Raw genomic sequence first — 20628 nt, 5'->3', positions numbered from 1 at the left:
CTGCCCTGATAGGTGCTGAGTCAATGATGCAGTATCATTTTCAATATTTTATTTTTTCCTTAACTCAGAATAGGTGGCAAATTGAGCAGTCAGTTATTTTTAAGAAAGTCAAATTGATGGGTGGTATTCATCTACTTTTTTCTACTGGTTATATTATCTTGCAAGGTAAAGGAAATGGGGATTTCCATTACTGGCTAAGGTGCTTGATTATTTCACACCTTGCTTCTAAATTTAATCTTTATCAATAATTGTGCTTTCAGATTTCAGCTTGTGATTCCACATGTAGTCCTTCAGTGGCAATGTTGGCTTCAGTGTGCCTGGCTGCTTGTCCCATCCTGCTCTGTCTCTTATGTTATGCCAACGTGGCATCCATGTAGAGAATTTCCTCCCTCTGGCATAGTCAGCAAAAAGTAAAAGAATGGATGTTAGATGTGGAACATGCTAAACTTTCATTAGCAAACAAAGAAAAACAAATTGTACTTTAATCTGTCCTCCACTGTTACAGGACAGTGAAGATCCAAGTAGACTGTGAACCAATTAAATGCCATCTGATGGATGTCTGAAACAAGAGTTGAGAGGTGTGGGATCTGTCCCCAGTTAGAGGCAGATTCTGTGCCTCTGGAATTTGGCATTTTTCAGGATGTTAAACATTGAGGCCAGGGAAGATGAGCTGCTGAGGTTGGGCACTAGCTTTGCTTTTCTTTTGGTACAGTCAGTCCAGAAAGTTTCTGTGAGCAACCTTGACAGGCAGAACTTGTGTATTTTTTTTTTTTCTTTCATGGAATCCATACACAAAATTCACATCTTTGAAAATAACCCCTGTCAAATTCTGACTGAGTTATGACACATGGGTGAAGATGTTATAAAAGGGATGTTGAGGATAAATAGGAATAAACAATGAATAGTTTGTTACAATGAAACGGGAAGAAGCATGTCAGCTAGGTAATCTTTACATGAGGATGATTTCTGGGTTCATTGTGTGTGAAAACTCTTGCCTATGTTAAAACGGTGAAACTGTTTATAAGCTCTGTAAGCTAGGGGACGGAGATTAGCGGAGGTAAATATTTTCTAAACCATTAACTGCATTAAAAACACGCGTTGTCTTTGCAGGAGGAGAGACTTCAGCATGCAAACCTTCATCTGTTCGGCTTGCACCATCGTTTTCATTCCATGCTGCTGGCCTTCAGATGGCTGGACAGATGTCCCATTCACATCAGCAGTACAGTGATCGTCGGCAGCAGAACATCAATGACCAACAGGTTTCTGCCTTATCATATGCTGACCAGATTCAGCAACCTCTAACATTAACAAACCAGGTAAGTGATAACAAAAAAGTCATTTTAGATGTAATAATTATTTTTCTAAGTATATTATATACCCATAAATTATAGGATGAGGACATATGTTTTTGTGGTGGTGTTTTGTTTTGTTTTGTTTTTTAACTAATTAGCTCCTGACTCTTCAAGGATGGGTGGACGAATAAGTTTCTCGAAGTTGTTTTTAAATATCTGGGCACATATTTATTGTGATTATTCTACTTCTGACATTTTTTAGATGAGAGGGGAGAAGGATTGTCCAAGTGGAGAGTTGGAAAGAGAGTTTAATAGATTTTTTTTTTTAAGGGCTGTTTGATGTTAGAATGTGATTGCTTTATTACTTGTTCTAATGGACAGTGTTTTAATGTAGAGTCACTGGTTAGTGTATTTGGAATAGAGAGGTTTGCACAAAAGACACCTTTTATTAAGGAAGATATGCTTTTAAAAAAAAGACACAATCTAAAGCTATGCTATCATTAGGGTTTTACTACTACTGCTGTACCACTTACGATTTGCACGAGATAAAACGAACATAGGGATTATGACGATTATGGATGCTTTTGAGCTGTCAAGATCGGTGTTTCTTCCTTACTGCTTTTGAGCTGCTGGAACTGCTGCAGTAGCTTCCTAACTAACACTGCTAGATTGCTAGCCACAAGAACTAGTATTGCCCTAAGAGAGAGTTCTGTTGCTGTCTTAAAAATGGTGCATCCTAGTTGTGGAGACGTGAACACAGGTAGATTTCAAAGCTTAAAATCCAGAAGTCTAAGTCAGAACTTCAAAATTTGGTACAGGCTCATGAGGCATATTCTACTTACAGAGGATCGAGAATGAAGTCTTTTGTTGCTACCAGATTCAGGTCTGTTCCTGAGTTCATGATGGTTTGATAGAAAAATCTACAGTACCATCAAGAGATGCTCTGTTGGTATTGCTCTGTAGGAAGGCACTTATGCAGAAAGAGGGAAGGATTAGAGAGGATGAGAATGGTCAAATGAAGTGCCAGGATATTTGGTACTAGTATTTGGAGATTTGTAATGACTAGGGCTTTGTGAAGAGTGGCAAAGTGAATTGGAGCTGGCAAAGGATGTTTTTAGTTTCATGAGAGCCACTCAGTAGGAAGAGTAAATCTGCTCATATATAATAGTATTTAGCTTAAGAAATCTACAAAGTTATTTCAAGTGACTTTTTTACATTAATGGTCCCCCAAAACCTCCACAATGAGGTTAGTGAATCAGTGTGCTGATTAAGAAAAGTTGCTGGGTTCCTTAAACCTTTCAAAGTACTTACCTAAGCATTACAATCTGGAATCTCGTTTGTGAGCATTAGTGTACGTTAGTGCTTAATTGTTCATATTTTCAAACCAAAAAGCAAAATCAAGGAACTTTAGTATATATCACCATCCATTCCTGTTTGTGATCACAGTGGCTTTAAAATGGTAGCTGAATAATAGAAAGCTGAAGAACAGGTTTCAGAGAACAGCCAAGAATTGTTGACCAAAGAGTGCAGCCCACTGTGATGAGGATGTAAATGCAGGGAGAAAGCTGTGGTTGGCTCTGGGAGGTTATCCATATGAAGAAATGATCAACTGGCCACATTGATAATGGTAATCAAGCTGTCTTTGCACTACGAACACTATTTTCACAGAATCACAGAAACACTAGGTTGGAAAGGACCTTCAAGATCATCATTTTATAGAATCAGTATTTTTATTTTTCCTGTTCCATCTTGGGTTTTCTGCATTGTAGCTTCTGTCTTCCTCTTTTACTCTAATTGTTGAAGTTTTTATAGCCCTCTGCCTAAGCAGCGCAGAATTGTACTTCTTTATCCTTTGGGAGCTGCTTTCAGCACCTTTGACTGATGGTGGGCAGCTTTTTGAAGTCTTCTGCCTACTTGCCTTTCGTGACTCTTTACTCCTTTGAGTTCTTGTGCTTCTTCCACTAAGAAGTCCCAATAAAGAGTTCTCGCCACATTCCAGGTTGGTATGGAGGTTCTACATGAGCCTCTGTTGGAGAGTCTCAGTGGCTTTTTGTCTTTGCATTGCACTTCTGGTTAATATTACCTGCAAAACCAAATCCAGCTAACATCTTTAAGCTAGTGAGTAAAATCATCTGCTCTAGACCTTGTCTCTGTGCAAAAATTTTTTTCTTGTTCTTTCGCTTTCAATAGCCCTCTTGTCAGCTCTAGTTCATCTTGATTAAAACATAATTCTTACTCCTTTTGTCTTCTTATAAAAGCCATGACTCTCTGTTGTTAAAGGCTTTCTGCTGTCTTACATTTCTCCATTGCTGTGGACTACTATGCTGCCTTTCGCTCCAGCTATAATCTGCCTATCACCTAGGTTTTCATGTCTAAATGATACATACATCTTGCAGATTCTTTCTTTGACATTTCTACAGGAATCCTTTTTATTCAAGGTATTGGCTTGAATATGCTGCAATTTGTTTCTCTCTGTCCTGGATAAAAGCAGTTCTGTCCTCTATATGTCAGTTCTGAAAAAGTTTTGCAGATACCATTTTCTGAACTGTCCCTGTGCGGCTGTTTCATTGCTGTGTTGGAATCCCAGCACTAGTTCTTTCTGTTGTTATGTGCTTGTCTGTTATTAAAGCTTGTAACACCAGACTAACCTTTTGGTAATGGCAAACTCTTTTCAGTCACAGAAGGTGACATAATTCTATATTTTCAAGTACATATGGTTGGAAGATCATGTTTTTAACTTGGGCAGCCAAAAGGGTAGGCTGAATGTCTGCTGTAGAAGGCTTGATAGATTGATCTAAAATAGGCGAAAGAAAAAAATGGGAGGAAGAAAAAGTGACTTTTGGCAGATACAGAGAGTGTAATTCTTAAAGGATGGACCCTTTTAATGCAATGTCTTGCATCCAGTCAAACAGACGAGAAGTTAGGTCTCTGAGCTTCAGTTTCCCAGAATTTCCTAACGCAACAGTAGTTGTTGACAGCCTAGACAGTTGGGTCAGCTTTTGGTGCTGCTGGTTTCAACAGCCTAAAAGCAGCTCACCTGGATGCATGTGTCCAACAGTTGATAAACAACGAGTTGCCAGGCCCCTCGCTCCTGAGAGTGCTCCATTACCTTGCTAGTTCCGTTGCCAGACGGGTCAACGAAGTGGGACTCTCCCAGGGTCGGCGGTGGCTGCCGGGACTATCCTTCCCCGAGCTCCAGCCACCATCTACTGGCCAGAGTGCCGCACTGCACTGCCGGCCCTACTGCGGGCGCTGCTCCGCCGCGGCGAGCTGCCTTTGGCTAGGAAGGCCTGCCCTCTCCTCTCCGAAATAGGCCATCGTTTCAAGAAACTCTGTTCTATTTAAAAATTTGCGGAGCAGCTTGTTTGCGTGAGTCTTTCATCGAAGGAACTGACAATCCGAATGTTACAAAGGTTACTTCCTTGATTGCTACGTTTGCTGAACTTTGGAAACAGAGTATTTTGTCCAAATCCCAACAAGATTGACTTGGCTGAAAATAAAACCCAGGATGAAGTCTCAGCTTTTGGGATGCTGAAGTTTTATAGAAATAATAGATAGCAAGTAGTTCCTGCCTGAAAGTAAATTTCTTCAGGCTGCAGCAAGATACATGAGGATACTGCTTGTCAGTTGCTAAGAGTAGCTGGTAAGTTTTAGCATGTAGAACAGCAGTGTTTTCTGTAAACGATGTCATTTTGATAAATAGCACTGACGATCTGCCTTATTATGGTGTTTTTCAGGTTATTTTTGTGTCTTTCTTTTTACTGAGGATTGACTCAGTTTTTTTGAGGACTATTGTCTTGTTGAAGTTCTTGTAATGATTTTCATTCATATCCAAATAATGGGAAAGCTAGCCCTTGAATGTTAATTTATTGGTTTTATTCCAACTCTGTCCCGCTTGGTTTTTTTATTCGTAATGTCTTGCAGACCATATTCTGGTATTTTAAGAGTCATTCACAGTTGCAGATTAAAGGTTAAGAAATAGTAATGATGATTTATATAAAAGTTATATAAACTATGCGTATTTTTATTATACGTTACCCTTAAAATATTATTTACATAATCTTCTCTTGCACCTATTGCTTTATGGCTATGGTGGCCAAAACTCACTCATCTCATCACTGGCAAGGAACAAATAACAGGAAGATACTTCAAAAGCAACCAGATTGCTTTGTTTTTCACTTATTTATGAGGTTTTAAATTACATTTAAAAACTTCCAGCTCTGTCCTTTTTTTATTTTCTTTTCTTCAGTAGTTAAGCTTAAGACTTTTGTTTCCTGGAAACTGCTGGATTGAAAGGGTTTATTTTAAATCTGTGCTTCACCAAGTGCTGGGCCTGCTGGCAGGATGGGGGTCTGCTCTTGGTTGTGTGGTCTTAACTCTCTGGTGAGTGCCAAAGCCAGCTTCAGGAAAGCAGTAAGAGTGTCTGGCCTAGAGTGATTAGAAAAGAGATCTGTGAGACCTTTCTCCTTTAGCAGTAAGAAACAGTAATATTTCTTTGTCCGGTTTCAACTGGTTGCATCTTGAGAGTTCAATGTAGCCTGATGTGAATATAAGCACTTAAAAGTTTTCACAACTTCAGACAAACATTTCTTTTGTGCTGTGCTAATGTTAATCTTCATCGTGGATATTCAGATTGCCTGAAACTTTTTTCAGTTAAATACAAAACATTAGAAAATTGATTTACCTGTTAAAGAAGTTGAGTGAGATTCCTGGGCAGATTTTGGTAACAAATTCCATCAGTTTAGCTTTCACAAAGCACCAAAGGTCAGGCTGACTGCTAAATATCTTTCTGTGTGTATCTAAGATCATGTATCACCTGCAAAATTCTAGGTTTTACTGACCAGATGTTGGCCAGAGATTTTATTGATTGCAACTAGATCATTGAAAAATCATGGCTGTCCGGTGAAGTTTGTGGTGACTGGAAAAATGGAAACATTCCACCCTTTTTAAAAATGGGTGCAAAGAAGGACCCTGACAACTACCAACCTGTCAACCTCACCTCTGTGTCTGGGAAGATCATGTAACAGACCCCCCTAGAAGCTATGCCAAGGCAAATGGAGGACAGGGAGGTGATTTGAGACAGCAGCATTGCTTCACTGAGGGCAAGTCCTGCCTGATCAACCTAGTGGCCTTCTATGATGGAGTGACCACATCAGTGGACAAGGGAAGAGCTACGGACGTTGTCTATCTGGACTTCTGTAAGGCCTTTGACATGGTCCCCCACAACATCCTTCTTTCTACATTGGAGGGATGTGGATTTTCTGTGTGGACTGTTGGGTGGATGAGGAATTGGTTGGATGGTCGCATCCAGAGGGTAGCAGTCACCGGTTCAATGTACAGATGGAGATTGGTGATGAGTGGTGTCCCTCAGGGATCCATGTTGGGACCGGTACTCTTTAATATCTTCATCAGTTACATAGACAATGGGATTGAGTGCACTGTCAGCAAGTTTGCAGATGACACCAAGCTGAGTGGTGTGGTTGTCACGCCTGAGGGACAGGATGGCATCCAGAGGAATGGGATGCCATCCAGAGGGACCTGGACAAGCTTGAGGAATGGGCCTGTGTGAGCCTCATGAGGTTCAACAAGGCCAAGGGCAAGATTGTGCACCTGTGTCAGGGCAAGTCCCAGTATCAGTATAGGCTGAGGGATGAAAGGATTGAGAGCAGCCCTGCCGAGAAGGACTTGGGGGTACTGGTGGATGAAAATCTGGACACGAGATGGAAATGTGTGCTCGCAACCGAGAAGGCCAACCCTATCCTGGCTGGGCTGCATCCAAAGCAGTGTGGCCATCAGGTTAAGGGAGGTGATTCTACCCCTCTCCCCTGCTCTGGTGAGACCCCACCTGGAGTCCTGCATCCAACTCTGGAGCCCTAAGGACAGGAAAGACGTGGACCTGTTAGAGCAGGTCCAGAGGGGGGCCACAAAAATGGTTAGAGGGATGGAACACCTCTCCTGTGAGGACAAGCTGAGAATAGTTGGGGTTCTTCAGCCTGGAGAAGAGAAGGCTCTGGGGCGACCTTCTTGCAGCCTTTCAGTACTTGAAGGGTGCTTAGAAGAAAGGTGGGGACAGACTTTTTAGTAGGGCCTGCCTGTTGCAACAGGACAAGGGGTAATAGTTTTAAACTAAAAGAAGGTAGATTTAGACTAGATCTAAGGAATAAATTTTTGGCAACAGAGGTGGTGAAACAGTGGCACAGGTTGCCCAGAGAGGTGGTAGATGCCCCATGCCTGGAAACATTCAAAGTCAGGATGGATGGGACTCTGAGCAATGTGATGTGGTTGAAGATGTCCCTGCTCATTGCACGGGGGTTGGACTAGATGGCCTTTAAAGGTCCCTTCCAGCCCAAACTGTTCTATGATTCTGTGATTGCAAAGTTTATGTGTTCTAGCAGGCAGTAGCAAATCCTTATTTCAGTTACTTCAGCTACTTACTCATCATCATTATCATTAGTTGTGGTCAGACTTCATCAGAATCTTGTCATGAATGTGAGCATGCAATTAATTGCAGTAAAAGCACTTCTCTCACTTTTCATCTATCTCGGACATTTTTTAGAAAAGTATGTTTATGCTGTGGTAACAAGAATTTCAGAGTGGGGTTTTTCATTCCCTTTCTGTTACTCCCCCTGTTCCCCACTGTGTGCCTTTTTTTTTTTTTTTTTTTTTTTTTTATTATGGTTGGGCTGAATCAGGCAGGATAAAATCTTGGCAGATGACCCTTCATTCCTTGTTGGTTTTATTTATTTATTTGAGTTTAAACTTATCTGTTTCTTTCTATTGCTTTTATTTGGCATCTTTATTTATTTGGGGAAGGAAGCCAGAATAGGAGGGAAATACAGAACACAAGTCAATGATTAAAGTAATGGGACTGACATTCTGTCCCTACGTGCATACAGTTCTGGCTCTGAGTAGTCAGTTTGAAGGATGGTCTTGGATTTTTCTTGTTTTGTTCTCTGGCACATATGCTTTTTTCTCTCTGGTCATTTTTCTAAAAAAATCTTAAGTTTGTTTTATAGTAGGGGGAAGTGTTACTGTGGCTTGTGATTCCAGCAATTAAACATCTGTTTTGTTGATCCTTTGGAGACACCATCTATTATGTGGCTGCCCACCACAATACGGGATTAGTGTTGACTTCCTATCCTGTGTTACTGTGATGCAAGAAGATTTTGAGTAGAAGTGGTGTAGGAGATGAAACTAGTCCATTCATGTCTTTAATATGGGAGTCTGTTAAATAGATTATTACACTTTGAATACTTGCTTAAAGTTACCCTTATAATATAAAATTGTCATTATTTATGCATGTGCTATATGCAAGCAGAATTTCTCTTTTATTTTTTTCTTTCCTAATGAATGTGGATGGTGATGGATCTTCCTTTAAAAAAAAAACAAAACCTGAATTAAAGCTTTCCATTAACAGAATATATATATCTCGCTCAGAATTTCCCGTAATCAAAGTAAAATGCATTTAGTAAGGAACAGCGCCATCTGTTTTTTAGATAACATAGCATATGTCTGAAGAGAGAGAAATATGTTGTCTACTCCTTCATTCATTAAACTTCAAAGAGTATTCTAGTTAAAACAACATACGTGAGTTAGAAGTCATAGTTTCCTTAAAATGTGGTTTGTCTCAAATGTGTTGAGTACACAAAGTGGGGCTCTTGGTTGCCTTTTTTTGTGTTTATTTGATTTTTCTTTGTGTAGACGAATTACAGGTTGCTTCTCAGCACTATGACATGTGTGTTTGGTTAATAGGTTAGAAAATAAAATTTCAGTCCTTATTTGTAATGTAATTTTCATCAGAGTACCATCCCAGGTAGCTGTACTGTTTCCATTGAGTCTTAAGTGTGGACCAGTCAGAACTGGGTATTTACTGACATGTATAGTTGTAATGAAAGTAGTTTCTTGACTTTCAGTCTTGAAATACAAGCATATCTTTTGTGTTCTATCTTTAGGAAGAACTGAGGTTGCAGTGTTGCTGTCTGGCCACCAGATAGAGACTGAAGCTTGTGCAATAGCATTTTTCCTTTTTTTTTCCTTTTTAAAAATTTATTTATTTTTTTCTTTTGTGGTTGAGCATTCTTTGAAGCCAAGAGGGAAATCAGTATTACCCCAACGATAAAGAATTTGGGCGTGTTATTGTATAAAATGGATAATGACCACTTTGTTCCACAGTCTTCCATCATCAGGAAGAAGGAAGCAAGAGTCTCCAAAAGGGTCTTGGAAAAAGAAGAGAATGTTACAAATTTTGCAGTATAACAGGGGGAGGAAGAAAAGGTCAATTTGTTCTCTTCTCCCACCCAAAACTTTATGAACCCAGGAGAGCAAAATAGTACCTGTTAAAAAGTTCATAGAAGTTAAAGTGTGTCCTCAGAAATGTGAGACTGTCTAAATGTACAATTAAAACCACAATTTTAAAATAAGTTACTGGCTGCAGGCAACATAGAGGTAGCCTGCAGATTTTTAATTATTTATTGTTAAGGAACAGCAACAAATGAGACTTTGGTTTTTTGGGTTGTTGTTGTTTTTCCACCAAGCTGCTTATTTCAGAGTTGAAATTAGAAGTTTGAATTTTTTTAAGTAAGCAAGCAAGTTTGACTTAGAAAATAAACATGAATACTTGTCCTACAAATTCCTTTTCCCAATTAGAGCAACCATATGTCTGAATAGTTGATCTGAACTATGGAGTTCTTCCACACTGAGACTCTTTCCTCAAAACTCATAACCTGCGTAATGGAAACCCTGTGCTGGTGGTGTCAGCCTAGGGCAGAGACTGGTCCCTGCCAGTATTTGTGCACCGCAGCATCGTTTCTTTTACCAGCAAAATCTACCAGTGTTCCCATACTCCAGTAATCTCGTTAAGTCAGATGAAGAAATTTAAAGGAAGTACTTGCATTTGAACAGTCTGTAACAGTGACAGCTGGGATTAGGACTAGATGCTGTTTAGTTGTTTAACAGTGCTGTGGGAGAGAACCAAAAGCGATCATATTTAGGTGTGATTTGTTTAACAGTTCACATTTGTTTGACAAATGAAAGGAAGAAACAAAAATGTTTTGTAAATGCCAAATAGTTTGTTTAGGAAACTTTAGAACAAACTTTCCTGATGTTTACAAAATGGTCGTGCTTGTAATAAAAAAGAATTAAGGAATTAATTTGGCAAACCTACTTAAGGGAAATTGATGGTAGTGGGCATATCCAAAAGTGAATTGACTGGAACAAACACGTAGGGCATGAACTTGGGTTAAAATTCCCTGATACAGTTTATGTATCGCATCGTCTATGAGAAACATTCCCTAATCAAAAAGACCACAAGTCAGCAGTCTTGCAGGGGTGTAAAATTGTTTTGTGGGTGTATGTGGAGTGGCATGCATCACAGCTTTGAATTGCCATTTTTCAGGAGCATTTAGCTCCATTGAGTTTTGTACCTGTTGGGAGTTCCCAGCCTCACACATGTACTGTAAGCTCACTGGAAATGTGTTGCCTTTCCCCCCGTCTTTAGCTCTCTTGCTCTTGCTCACACTCTGTTTCCCCCCTCCACACAGTCGTGAGCTTACCTTTCTAGTACTGTTGCTTGAGTACCTGAGTTCAGGTCCAATTTTGGAAGCACAGACTCTCTTTATTGCTTCTGTTTGTGACAACTTTTCTGGGTTATTTCAACATGATTTTTTTTATTTGGTCATTGAGCAAAAAAAAAAAAGAGCCATTTGCACAGCCACCGTTACAAGTACTAAGTAATACCATAAAAGATAGAGGAGAAGTTAACGCTTTTCTAGTTAGTTTATTAGTTCAGCAATACTGATACAAAAATCAGTTTCATTATTTTTGTTGACAGCTTACGCTCTTTCCTCAGCTCTGCAGGAGGCTGCATATCAGTTCAGCTGTAATAGGAGCCAGCAGATGAGATTAAGCACTTGGAAGTGAAGAGAGTTATGAGCGTGGGCATATTTGGTGGCATGAGATGAGATAATGGGAGATGAGAGTTATAAGGCTGAGTGTGGTGGCAGTCAGTCATCCAACCCTCTTAATCATGAGTAAGGAAGTACAAGAAGCTTTAACATACATGAAACAAGCTTTTCTCCAATGGAATTGCTTAAACTTGCCCTGTGGTTTTCTGTCATAGCGAAGAGAGGGAATAGAGATAGGCAGGCTAGGGGACCAGTCTCACTAACCTCACTAACTCTCTCTCCCAGCTCCCCATCTGACACTCACTGGGCGAGACAGAGGAGTTGCCAGAGCTTGTCTGGTGGTACGGTTGTGCTGTTAACTACGTGTCTGCTGAACAGGTAGTCAGCTTTAGCCAAATGAAATGGCTTGTGGCTTAGTTTTTTCTGCCTTCTCTACACGGGGGATACTGCTCACCTCCAGCTTGCCATGTGGAACTTGAACTTTTCAGGAACTTTATCTTCTGAGATTTCAAACAAATCTTAAGGGGGAATAGAAGTTGATTGGTAGATCTAGAATTTACATGGTGTATGTGTGCAAAGAAAAAAAAGAGGCACAAGAGTGGTTTTATTGCACATAAAAGTCTAGTTTCTTCAGGAAACCAATTTAAAAAAAGGCCTACTATTGAAGATGGTTTTGTTCTACATGTAGTCAATTTTAGGAAACACAAATGAGGAACATAACTACCTTTTCAGGGATGTTGTTTTAAAACTTTAAAAGTAGGTGTGGTGTTGCTGTGCATGCTTTAGATTTCTTCAGATTTTCTTCAGATTTTAGATTTAGGCCTGGATATTGCAAAGCATATTTAATACAGTTTAAATGTGGCAAACTGCCACAGTTCTCCAGTAGTTATTACTGTTAACTTTGTGGTTTTAATGCAGCTATACATGAAATGTGGTTACAATTTATGTATCAGTCATGGTGTAGAGGAGTAATGGCAGCAAGAATCTCTGTTGTGAAAGGAGCTGTATTTTTAACCGAGGGAAAAACTGTTTATTGGGATTAAGCCTGCTAGGCATAATGGGAGGAGAGGTAGGAGTCTTGGGATTTTTATTTTTTATTTTTATTTTATTAATTAAATATATTAAAAAGTAACTTAACTAAACTGTTAACTTCTTTTGATTCCTATATTTATTTTTCTTTTTTAATATCAGCTTAAAAAAAAAAGTTGCAATGAAATAACTAATTTCTGTGAGGAATATAATGATTTGGTGTAGTAATTATATCATTAAAGTCCTAGCTTTTTTCCTAAATTATGATATGGTCATATTACAGAGGCGGATGCCCCAAACTTTCCGTGATCCAGCCACTGCTCCATTGAGGAAACTCTCCGTAGATTTGATCAAAACATACAAGCATATAAATGAGGTAATGGCCCCAGCTATCTTTGTGATGTGTATTGATGTGAAGTTTTTGTTTACGATACATTGTTAAGTATACTTTCTATAAATAATCTTGTGAAGAGATAAGAGAAATCAATCTTTCTCTCTGTTGTGCACATCTCATTTGAGATCATTGGTGTAATGGTCCTGCTTTCTTGTACAGCACATAGGAAACTTTTTATCCTGAAATTTGTTTTCTTTTGTTTTATAAACAAATGTTGATCTTTTCTGTTGCATGATGAGGAAATATGGGTGGTACAAACATTCTTAGCTCATGCTATAAACCTTTATGAACATGTCTGAGGATTTTTAAAGAAAATAATTAAGTGTTCTCCCTAAATTATTTAATTAAATATTATTGGCAGATGTAAAATATAAAAAATTATGTGGTTAATATAGGAAAGCATCAGTTAGTTTCTAACTCTTTGGCAATTGTAGGGAATGTGAAGGGATTTCAGCAGTGATTACTGATCCTTCTTTGGAATTTTTCTTCTCCAGTCTTGTGGAAAGAGCAACTGATAACTCTTGTTTCCAGGCTACTTGCCATTTTTAATTTTGCTGTGTGTATAGTGTACTGTCACATATCTTTTCTTTTTGCACCTATGAACTCTAGGGATCAGTGTTATTAGTATATTTACTTGGATCTGCTTTGTGAGTTTATAAATTATTCATCAAGACTTTGCTTTGATGTAATGAGTTGACTTCAACTAGAGTGATAGCAGGAGAGGATTGTTTGTTTTTCCAGTAGTAGAAGTTGCCTTTTAAAATCATAGGATTAGGTATGATGATTATAAAAGCTGATTCTATTCTTTATTGAACTGATGTTCTAAAACATGCTTTTAAGCAATACACTTTTCACGTTTAGGTTTACTATGCAAAAAAAAAACGGCGGCATCAGCAGGGCCAAGGAGATGATTCCAGTCACAAAAAGGAGAGGAAAGTTTACAATGATGGCTATGATGATGACAACTATGACTATATTGTAAAAAATGGGGAGAAGTGGATGGATCGTTATGAAATTGACTCTTTAATAGGCAAAGGATCCTTTGGACAGGTAATGTGTCTCAGCTAAGCAACCTATAATTCATAAGAATTATAATACACATTTCCTTTAAAGTGGTACTCCTGTTTCATTTTGAAATTAAACTCTTTTTTCTTAATCCTGTATACTGAGTCCCTGCTCAAGACTCTTGGTTTGTGCCGTTTCTTGTTACCACAGATAACATCTGAATGTACTTCAGTATGTAGATCTGGTAAAGCATTTTGCAATGAGCAAATCCTCAGCCTTTTGCAATCAGTTCACATTTTTCACTGTTTGACTCGGGTTTTTAATTTAAACAATAGTCTAGTGCTAGGGCTTACCAATTACAAATGTTACTTAGTAGCATTTGTGTCGACTGTTCATAGCTGTAGCCAAGGCTTAAGAGAAAAGCTGGTAGGAGGATGGAGTTTTTCTTTTGTTGTTTTTCTCAGATTTTGCCAGTTGTTTTACAGTATTCTTTTTGATGATTTAATGGTTGCTTTTGGATATAAAGCTTGCCTTAGTGAAGCTTCCGTTCTGTTTTGTGACATCACTGCAATAAATGTCACATGATCAATTGTGGCTTTATCGTAGTATCAAGTAAGAGAAGAAATTTAAGAGAAGGAATTTAACTGGAAAGAACAAAAGTTCTAAAAACGCTTTCTCTGAATTCAGAAAGTGAAGATAGTTTAGCAAGTGAGTTTGGCTATATTTTGAAAGCTCGAGAGCTTTTACTGATGTGTTTGACTGTTCTCTTTTAGGTTGTAAAAGCTTATGATCGAGTGGAACAGGAGTGGGTGGCTATCAAGATAATAAAAAACAAGAAGGCTTTTTTAAACCAAGCCCAGATTGAAGTGCGACTGCTTGAGCTTATGAACAAACATGACACTGAGATGAAGTACTATATAGGTATTTGAATAGTTATTCTTAATTTTTATTCAAACAGATTATGAATATTTTAGATCTTGCTATATAGCATAGGATGCTTCTGGTGCTAAAGAAATTAAAATAATAATACAACTTTTAAAATTATTATTTAGTGCAAATTTTCCAGGTTGCTTCGTGAAAGGACCAGATCCAGAAGAAAAATATATAAAATTATTTGGGATAACAGACTTGTTACTTTGTAGCATTGACATCTTTTCTAGCATCTTCTTTTTGCAGTTAATGGTAGGGACATTTGAAGGAGTTGCCGTGGACTGGCTTTTCCACAGAAGCTGTGATCTGTGGTAGTTTGCATCTCTTTCACTACTTTGAATATATGTTAAATTATCTCAGAACTGTCATGGATAAGAGCATGCATATTTAAAGTAAAACAGTATCATACAGTAGTTTTATGGCTAGCTTAATCATTATTTTTTGATCATATGTGTTTAAAAGGCTCAAAATTTTGTATAATAAAACTGAGATAAGACTTGTGTAAATGTTAAGACCTGACCATTTATAGCTCAGAAAATATTTTAAAGCCTATAATTTTGATGGCTGCTGCAGACTGGAATGCTGTTTTCTTGACTTATTATTATAATGCTACTTAAACTTTATAATAATGATGAAATGAAGTCAGCTCTTGTAGAAAGTTTACTAAATCCTGTCTGACTTCTGGAGTGGAGAACTGGGTAAAAGGTGGGGGAAGGAAAGCAACAGCATGTTGTAAAGAGAGATGGAGAAGGATGAAAAAGAGTGATGAAGGAAAAAGAAACTGATTTTAAGCATCCTTTAATTTGTAGAAGCTGAAATACTAACAGCTATGCTGTTCTGATTTACATGTATATATTGGATTATTAATTGTTCTTTCTGTAGTTTAGAAAGAAACCTTTGAAGTAATGCTAATATGTATATTGGTGTTAAATTATCTGATCAGTATTCAGTTAAATTTTAACTTGTTTTATAGAATATTAACTTTAGAATACATTTTATATATTTGGTGTTAAACTTTTTAAGGTATTTTAAAATTTATTAATCACATGTTTACGTAAAACAAAACTGAAACTTGACAGCATACTACAACAAAAAGATATTTCAGGAACGTTAAAGACATGACCAGTTTCAGATTAACACACGGCAAATAAAGACACTATAGGCATCATCAAATAAGCTCTTGGAATTTTACTTTTAGAGAGTCTGTTTGTAATATCAGGTAAAATGAACTAAAGCATCATATGATCTCCCTCTGTAAGTTAAGGCGGGGTATCTTTATATAGAGAGCAGTGCTGAAACAAAAAAACAAACAAACAAAAAAAAAAGTTCTGATGATTTTGAACAGTGGAGAAATAATATATACTGTCTGTGCTAAGGCAGGTGATTTTAGGCTTGTTTTAGGCTTGTTTCAAGCTGATTTCCAAATCTATTAGGGTATATTTGAATAGTTCAGCTTTTATTTAATGCAGTATTTAATGAACATGACAGCATCAGTAAAGATCAAAAAACCCAAATAGATAGTATTTTGAATTAATACTTCGTATTGCATACTGTGCAAAAACTGACCATAGAAAACTGAGAACTCTAGGCACTTCACTGGAAAATATTTATAAGTGTAGGAACAGTTGCGTATGAACATACTTTTGCCACAAGACTTAATTGAAGTGTTCAGCGTATTAATGCAAAAAAAAAAAAAGTCTGTAGGACATGTGGACAATTCACCCTCGCATGGACTTTCACGTACATGATGCTGAGAATAGCTGAAGGCTGAAATCTTTGCAAGTATTACAGTTGTTATTACTGCGTAATGGAAAATGTAGAGTTCAGGGAGAACATGGTGAAATACACTGTAGCCTGATTTTTAACGACATAAAGTTTAACTGCTTACGCTTCTGTCACATTTCCTAGTACCTTCAAACTTTCTGACTGGTGTCCTTCAGATCTAACACAAGAGTAAGAATTCATTAGGGTGCTCGAGTTTTGTGACGGTGGCAGAGAGGAGGAGAAATGTTCAAATGTCATGTCTTCACTGAAGGAAAGATGTGGCAAGTTCAGCTCTTATCCAAACTATTTGAGCTGTGTGGCGGTTGCAAGTGGTACTAGCTGGCTAGTAGCATGCTGGTAGTTAAAAATCCATTGGAGTAAGTGGTGCTTCTTGCCAAGCTGGCAGGTCCAGCAAGTTTAGGTGGTGTGGTGAGGAATTGTAATCAAGTATAGGAAGACCACAAGGACATGAAAAGGTGCTGGTGCTTTCATGGTGGGAAGATAGTGGAAATATGACAAAGATGAGAAAATATGAAAGATGTAGACAATGATGTATTGCAGGAACTGGCATCAGGGTGGAAGCAAATGGTATCATTACAGGTAAGTTGTAAGGGGCACATGAAGAACTAGCTTACAGTAACGGAGGAAAAAAAAATAATCTGTAGGACACCAAGTAATGACCTTAATTGGAAGTGTGAATTCTCATTGTGCTAATATTGGTTCAAGATTTTATTATGACAAAAAAGGAAGTGTGGTACTTTTTATCTGAAGGGATGAAGTATTTTTCCCATTTCAATTTTCTTTTCCTTGTGGCAACCAACCTGAATGATTGACAGACTGGTAAACCCTGCTTGCCTCTAAACAGGTTAATGTGGTGAATTTTGCACCTATTTCATGAAAAAAATTGATTGCATTTGGACTGGATTGGTTCCTTTCATAAATTGAGATTATGCCCAGTTGAAATTAATATAATGCCTTTGGGATATTGATGAGTTTTGTTAATTGAAGTAATCTACTGAAGTTACAGCTTATAAATTGCAGTGAATGTCTTAGTATATTTTAAACGAATCTGACAAATATTTTCTCTGTAAATGCAAGGGAAATTCTTAATAAAGAATTCAGTCTAAAGTGCAATACCTGCTTTACTGTTGAGAATGCTGCTGTATGTGCACTTTTCTCCAGTCTGCTTGGACTTAAGTACAGTTTTAGCTTTAGGACTGTGGAGAAATGAACTCTCTCCTGAAAAAGATCAAAAGTGTTGTGACAAAGGCTGTGTTACACACAGTTTGCACTTCTTGTCTTTTTTGCTGATACTTTTATTTACCCACAAATGTGTTTGCCTTTGCTAATAGGGGAGTGATAGCTTATTTTGAAAAAAAAAAATCTGTTCTATCTGTTAAATAATTTTTTTGTTAATATAGCTTTACGGAGGTACACATGAGGACACTTCAGATGTGGAAAATGTGCACCCCATACCCTAGGCAGGGCAGCAATATTCCGTAAATAGCCATAGATCTAGGGGGGAAAAAAAAGTAACACTGTATTTTCTTACTCATAGGTCAGCTTCCTACATATTGATTAAAAGATTTAAGCATTGTGTTGTGTTGCAATTAGTGTTTCATACTTACCGCACAGGATATGTGTTAATTATTTTCTTCCCCTTTTTAAAGTGCATTTGAAACGCCACTTCATGTTCCGAAACCATCTCTGCTTAGTCTTTGAAATGCTGTCCTACAATCTGTATGATCTCTTGCGGAACACCAACTTCAGAGGTGTCTCATTGAACCTGACACGAAAATTTGCACAGCAAATGTGCACTGCACTGCTTTTTCTGGCGACTCCTGAACTTAGTATCATTCACTGTGACCTAAAACCAGAGAATATCCTGCTCTGTAACCCCAAACGAAGCGCTATCAAGATTGTTGATTTTGGCAGTTCATGTCAACTTGGGCAGAGGGTGAGTATTAGTCGAAATTCTAATTATACTACTGTTGGATACATACAAAAAATGTTATGTTTTTAGGCCACAATACCTAGATAGCTAATCTAAACTTTATTGATGATTACTTAAATGAAATAGTAACTGATTTGTACATAAGATGTTAGAGATCAACAGTCCGTAGGAGCTTTAAATATGAATTGTAGTGCCATGGTAGATAAAATTTCAACATAGTGATATTTCCATAACTTTCCATCTTTCTTTTCTCCTTCGCTATGTTTTTATGCTATGTTAATGCAGAATGCTTCAGCATTTTATTTTGGAAGTCTGTAGTACTATTAAATAAAATACTCTTTTATTATTTTCTTATTCGATATATATTACTCCTTCCACTTTAGCATGTCCTCTAATTAGTGTGCCTTGGAGATAAGATATTTGAGGGTTCAGACAGTGCAGTCGCTGGCTCTTAAAGATTCTGTTTATAACTAACCCATTTTTAGAAACACTTTAGCAACTGTGGAAAGACTGAATTGAGTTTAGTAGTGGTATTACTATGAGTAAAGATGCCTATGTGCAAAGCATTTCCAGGACAAAAGGCCAGATTGCTTTCTTTCAACAGTTCTGCAGATTAGGATTGATCTGAACTATTAAATAGTTGTCCAAAAATTTGGAGTTTTATCTTGTTGTTCATGTACTTTGAAGATGAGTGCATTTTTCAGTTGAGCTGTTGGAATCTGTTGAGCATAGGCTATTCAGCATAGCAAATAAGCTCTATATTTGCTTTAAGAAATATTAAAATATATACATTAACTTAATGTTTTAAAATAATAAATAATTTTGCTTGGATGCCAAAGCCTGTTTTCTTTAGGAAGAGTTTTGAATCATATTCCTCAAATGTTTGATTTATACTGACAAATTGCTCACTGAAAAATGTAGCAGGATATACTGTTCAGCTTGAGTTGAGTAAAAGTAGACTCTTTACTGGTTGAAAGAAATATATTTGGCTGAGCAGGTGACCACTTTCATTCAGGGTACCTTTGCTTTAGTTGTTTGCACTGGAAAAAAAATGTTAACTGGAGAGGTAAGGAAGACTTCTACAGATAGAAGTTAGCCTTTAATTCCCTTGAAAAAAGGATTTTGAGCCTTCCCAGGTCAAGTGTATTCCTTTTGGCAGTTTCATCTATAAATTTGTGAATTACGTGTTTTTGCTTTGGGAAAACTGAGTGTTTCTAAAAAAAAAACAAAAAAAACCCAAAACAAACAAACACAAAAAACCCCAACAACCTACCAAAAAACCTGCCAAAAATATGCAACATTTGCAAAAGAGATGAAGTTTCAGAAGTATGACTAGTAATACTGCAGATAGGATCATTATATGAGAAGGATTAAGAAACTTCATGGACTAACTTTAACAGAAGTCCCACAGTCCTCTTTTGAGGAGTTGGGACTGGCCAGTAGCACCCCATTGCTTTTTTCCCATAATAAGTTTGGGAAGAGCAGGTCAGAATGTTGAATATTGTATTGAAAGCAGTGGTGAGACATATGTTTAGATTAACAAAAGGACTTTTTACTAGGAAAAAACCTTTAAACCTTTCAACCCAGAGTGAAGGAAGATACCAGGAGGTGAAATGATATCTTGACTGTTTAGTCAATAATAAGATAATTTTGAGATGTTAAGAAGCACAAATACAAAAACCTAGTGTAATTCTTCATTAAAGTTAACTTAAATAGCGGTAAGGAAATATCAGTACCTTTTGTAGAAAGTGCTGGATAAAATTGCATGTTACTTAGAATATAAAGTATGGTTGTGTTTTGGGTATTAATTTGTTTGGTGTTTCTTTGCTAAGGTTTTGGAGTTTGTTTTTTTTGTTTTCTCTGTGGTTTTGTTGTTAAGATTTTTTGTTTCTTTTTTTTAATATGCCTACAGTTAAGACAGTCTCCAGGTTTAGAATCAAGATAGACTCTTCTGTCTTGTGAAATGAGCAGGATAGTTGGGGGTGGAAGGAGGTTGCTTTTTCCCATGTGGCATTTTCTAGTTCCTCAAATGACCTGATAATTTAATCTCATTTCATCATATCGTAATTGTGGCTTTTGATCTTTTACTATAGATTTTGTCTGGAGTGTTATGTGATTCTGATATGGCTTATGGAATAGTTTTTCTTTGGGTGATAGCAGACTAAAATTTTATTGTATGATTACCTGTAATTGCATGAGACTATACTCATCAACACTAAAGTGTAAAATACTGTAATCATGAGCGAATTTGTACTTTTTTTTGGTGACAGAGTGTGAATGCTAGTATTTTCTTAAGAATTAACATTTATATATTTTTATAAATGTTAAGTATAGATACTTTTTAGTATCACTGATACC

At 37.3% G+C, this 20628-nt stretch overlaps 1 protein-coding gene across 1 annotated transcript in view; it reads left to right on the top strand.

Moving 5' to 3' along the window:
- Window positions 1-1110: 1110 nt before the first annotated feature.
- The window catches only part of DYRK1A (dual-specificity tyrosine-(Y)-phosphorylation regulated kinase 1A), a gene marked incomplete at its 5' end in the record, with an annotated part of 23429 nt that continues 3911 nt past the window's right edge, over window positions 1111-20628 (top strand). Inside the window, 5 exons of the mRNA XM_010293482.1 lie at window positions 1111-1316; window positions 12507-12599; window positions 13479-13667; window positions 14396-14543; window positions 17987-18273. Of these exons, the coding sequence (XP_010291784.1) occupies window positions 1111-1316; window positions 12507-12599; window positions 13479-13667; window positions 14396-14543; window positions 17987-18273 (923 nt within the window). The remainder of the gene's footprint in view (window positions 1317-12506; window positions 12600-13478; window positions 13668-14395; window positions 14544-17986; window positions 18274-20628) is intronic.

This window comes from Phaethon lepturus, unplaced genomic scaffold (assembly GCF_000687285.1).
Source record: "Phaethon lepturus isolate BGI_N335 unplaced genomic scaffold, ASM68728v1 scaffold12088, whole genome shotgun sequence".
Classification (NCBI taxonomy): domain Eukaryota; kingdom Metazoa; phylum Chordata; class Aves; order Phaethontiformes; family Phaethontidae; genus Phaethon; species Phaethon lepturus.
Note: the sequence above shows the minus strand (reverse complement) of the source record. Positions and strands in the feature narration are given on the sequence as shown.